The 4,481-nt window shown below is 39.7% G+C and overlaps 1 protein-coding gene across 1 annotated transcript; it reads right to left on the bottom strand.

Moving 5' to 3' along the window:
• Positions 1-604: 604 nt before the first annotated feature.
• Positions 605-2,777, bottom strand: TCP9 (TCP family transcription factor). Its single transcript, XM_021424473.2, has one exon. The coding sequence runs from the start codon at positions 2,555-2,557 to the stop codon at positions 1,505-1,507; it is 1,053 nt and encodes a 350-aa protein (XP_021280148.1). The 5' UTR covers positions 2,558-2,777; the 3' UTR covers positions 605-1,504.
• Between the last annotated feature and the right edge of the window lie 1,704 nt (positions 2,778-4,481).

Genomic DNA, 4,481 nt, shown 5'->3' on the forward strand with positions numbered 1-4,481 from the left:
GTACCAAAGATTTTAAAAACATATCTCTTGTAGTTATTATATTATAATTAATTGATTATAAGATTATAGTAAAAATTTAATAATGCTCATAGATTTTGATAGCAATGGACAATACATTAAAAAGATTCGTTGGAAAGCCATCAAAAATGCAATGAGCGCATGTCACTTGCTATCCATAACTATATACCCTTACCAATTCATTTACTTATCATTTTCTAATTTACTATGTTTATACATTCAATTTATTTTTTTCTTTTTTTAGATTATCAATTTAATATATTTTTTCTAGCTATGGCTAATAAAAACTTAGTATTTTTGGGTGACCTTTGTCCATTTTCATGATTTTGGATATTTATATATATATATATTATTCTTTCTATTTTTTAATAATCAATTTATATCTCCCTAAATAACTTCCATTCAAAATAAAATAAAACCATTAAAATTTCCCAAATGTATGATTTTTCCAACTGAGTGCGCACTCACTTTCATGGTCAGGTGAGAGCAAAGCACAAGATAATAGAGTTTCTAAAATTATTCAAGAATTAGAAATGCTAGCAATTGTTAACATTAAACAAAACAATGTGAAGATTCAGTGTTTCCAAACCAGAAATCAACTTTCAAGAATCAACTCTTCCCATTCATATGATCAGCTATAAGTTTATTAACATGGTTCATCGATTTGCTTGCATTTTACAAATTCAATTCAAATGGGAAAAAGAATTCTAATAATAAACATCGAGGAAGGGAAGAGCATCTGATGCCAGAATCATCTTCATTTATCATCATTTATACTTTTTTTTTTTCATCGTGATCGCGTTATCTTGTACACCCTACAAACCAAAGGGCCCCACGTGTCAAAGAAGGGAAATAAAAATAGGTGTCCCTACAATCTACAGCTAAGTTCCAGACACGTGTCTCAACTCCAGACAGACTAAGCTTTTGGCCCACACGTCTCGATCGGACCACCGAACCCAACCCCCTCTTCTCGGCCCCCACCCCCCGCCTAGGGACCACCACGCGGCTACCTTGGGAACATTGCAAAAACGGTCCCGTAGGGTCCACTAGTCTCCCCCATGGGGTCCCGCGCCACACATCACATGACACAGGGATGAGGTGGCCCGTGGCCCCATGCCCCACATTAGAAAAGATTTAGTATTTAAGAGAAGAAAAAAGAAAAGAAGCAAAAATCCTACTCCTTGCACGGTCCACGGAGTGCCCTCTCCTTCTCTCCTTCTGCTTTTTTGCTGAGTGTTGGCCCACATATGCGGACCCTACCTCCGCCTAATCCGACCCCACATTACACGTGCACACCTTAAAACCCCGTCACGTGAGCACGTGCTCCTTCCCTTTTACGCTGGGGCAAGACCTCGTTTAGCTTTGCCCGTTCATGGCGGATGCACCAACAACGAAGCCACCAATGAAAGTCCATGAGCCAACCCACAAATCCCAAACAAAACATATTAACAAAAAGAACTCCTTCTTGTCTTCCTATGTTTTTCAATCAGTGCTTTGAAGGTCGAGTCATGAACTGAAGCTCTTGTTTATCGTAAATCTCCAACGAGAAGTCTCTCAGCATCTGAGTCGTCGTCGTCGTCGTAGTACTTGCACTGCTACTTGTAATAGTAGCGGCAGAACTCGAACTCGGTGCCATAACCGACGTCGTTTTGACCGTCTTTGACACTGGAAGTGTGGAACTCGTAACCGCTACGTTACTTTGCAGTTGACCTGGCGTTGCTGCTATACTTACTCCATGTTGCATGGCGGATACAAACGACGATATGGGCCGAGCCGAAATGTTAATTAACGGTGTAGCGGTGGCTGGAAATGTGAATATATGAGGCTGGGTGGAAGGCCCAGCCACGGATGCCATAGGTGGGACCATGAAAAAAGCCCCTGGAACGACGGCGTTTGATGGTATTGCCCAAACCGGAACCAACCCTTGCGGCAAAACAGGTGGTTGTTGTTGCTGCTGCTGTCGTCGTTGACAAGTAATTACAGGGGCCAAACCAGATGAAACTGACACGGCATCGTTTATATCAACGTACTCGCTATTAGCGGGGCGTTTACGCTTCTTTTTACATGGGTCACCGGGTTCGGGGTTAGCGTTCGAGGTAGTTGGGATTTTAAGGGTCCCATTAACCGACATAGCGATGGCGGGAACGGTGCCGGTTCCGGTTGCCGCAATTATCGCTGGTTCCGCGTGCTCTAATAACCAGCGGATAGTTTCTCCATCCGACTTGTGGCCCAATTCTCGGGTCAGCTGAAAGATCCGAGCCGCACAGGTGGCAGGCATTCGGATCCTCCGACCACGTCCCTCGACTTTCGTGTGACGATCCTTGGTGGAAGCGCGTTTTGGCGCGGTGGGTGGCGCCGTCACTAACGGCATGGGAATAGCTGACGGCACGTGCACCGCCATGGGCATCGCACCTATAGCTGCCTCTGTGTCGGGCTCCTCTTTGGGATTCTTCGACGCTGCTGCACCGCCGTTGATGCTGAGATCAACCGCTCTTGCATCTTCATCTTCTTCAACTTCTTGTTTTTGAATTGCAGCCATGAGTTCTATTGTAAGAAGAAGCAAAGACACCTTGAAGAAGAAAACAACAGAGAAGAGCAAACTGACAATGCTTTGAATTTTATAAAAAGGAAGGAAAGGAAAACAAAACGGTGGGTTATATGAGGGAAGTCTTTTTGTACTGACTTAAACAAGTTCGAACGAATGATAAAAACTCGTTTTATATGTAAAGGAGGGGCGTTCATGTGCTAATGCTGTTAATCCTCTTTAAGTTGAGACCTTTTCGGGCTTTCTCTAATTTCTGATATTTTGATGACAAAAAAATCTACGGTTATCGACCGATCATGGATTAAGTTTTGGACCCACCAAATATCACACGTGGTGGGTCCCATTCCCACTGGATTCTCAGATTATCTGATCGGTAGGGTCAAAGTTGGTGATGCCTCCAAAGATCCAAATTACAGGGAAAATTGTTTGGGTTTTGTACCCTCCATTTTAAGCCTTTTCAAGTTGCATGGACGACTATGCTAACCAAACTAATTTTAAGTCTCTCTTCTAATTTTCAGGGCCGGAAATGAACCTGGTTAGTTCTTGATAAATCCCTAACTCTTGTTGCCCCATGCCATTGTCATTCAATTAATTAAAGGGAATGAAAAGAAAAACGTGGCTTTTTAAAGTTAGAGACTCATAAATATACAAAGCTGATAAAATGACACATGCATATATATAGTTTTCAAAATATGATGTAGCTTTCAATGAATTTTATCATCATAGGTTATAATTATAATGCTATACTCTTTTAGGCGAATTGGTTTGAACAGATATTTCTACAACTACAACGGAAATTAAGCATTTTTTACGAAAATATATTACTGATTACTATTTTGTCAATTAAATTTTCGACAAAAACACTATTATGCCCACAGATTTTTAACATATTTCCAATGAAAAAACCCTTTTCTTTGTAGTAAAAAAAAAACCATGAGCATGTGTGTATTTTTATTCCTTGATTGAAATTAAAGACTAGTAACCAATAAATAATTTCTTTTACTCGTAACATTAACTCATTAGACATTATAATAACTTTTTTTCCCACCGTTTTTTATTAGAAGATGATATATGTAATAGACCTCACGTGTGATTGGAAGATCTTTACTATATTTTATCAACCGAAAGCAACAAAAAAAGAGATAAAAATCTTACACATCATTGTTAAAATAAAAAAAAAGTTTAATAATCTAAAAAAGCCCAGTAACATTGTTCTCATAAAATTAATAGAGCCTGATATTCATCAAGTTTATCCAAAAGTATGAAGTTTGAGTTTATATACTGTCTTATTCATGAAAGCCAAGAAATTAAAAACAATATTCAAATCCAACGGTCTCTAAATTGAAGAATTAGAATAATTAAATAAGACAATCATGTTAATATCATCCAATATATATGAATGTAATCTGAAAAACCAAAAGTCAAGTGTATGAAATGGAAAAACAAAAACAAAAAAAAAGAAGAAAGACTGGGTAAGAAGAAGAACCATTTGGTTTGTGGGGGCCAAAACCAGGAATTTCTAGCAAGCATACCAGGGGGAGTTGAGCCTTTACCCCACCACACCATCAATCCATCATGCATGCCAGAGCTGCCTTTGGTGGTTTAACTTTAACAGTTAAGTCCATGACTCCTGAAAATGCACCCCTTTAACACATGATCGATTTCATCACAGCCACAGGTTTAAACAGAAGAAGAGAGAATTAATGCAGCAGCGAGATCAACTAAAGTTAAATAGGTCTGCAATATAAATGTGTTTAACGAGTAAAATGGCCCACGGCATAAGCTAATGGGTCATGCAATGGCAATTGGCACACTGCCTTAGCTGGTTGTGGTGGCCCCCAATGTACAAATCATGCCGCTGCAGAGACGGATAAACATAAAAGTAAACGGCGGCCCAGGCTGCGGCTGATACATCACT

The sequence above is a fragment of the Theobroma umbraticum genome, unplaced genomic scaffold, assembly GCF_002168275.2.
Source record: "Theobroma umbraticum cultivar Fairchild unplaced genomic scaffold, ASM216827v3 scaffold_4.1, whole genome shotgun sequence".
Taxonomy (NCBI): domain Eukaryota; kingdom Viridiplantae; phylum Streptophyta; class Magnoliopsida; order Malvales; family Malvaceae; genus Theobroma; species Theobroma umbraticum.

What these genes read in the sequence shown, in the direction of transcription:
- TCP9 (XM_021424473.2), bottom strand. Translation starts at nt 2,557, where the DNA reads ATGGCTGCAATTCAAAAACAAGAAGTTGAAGAAGATGAAGATGCAAGA.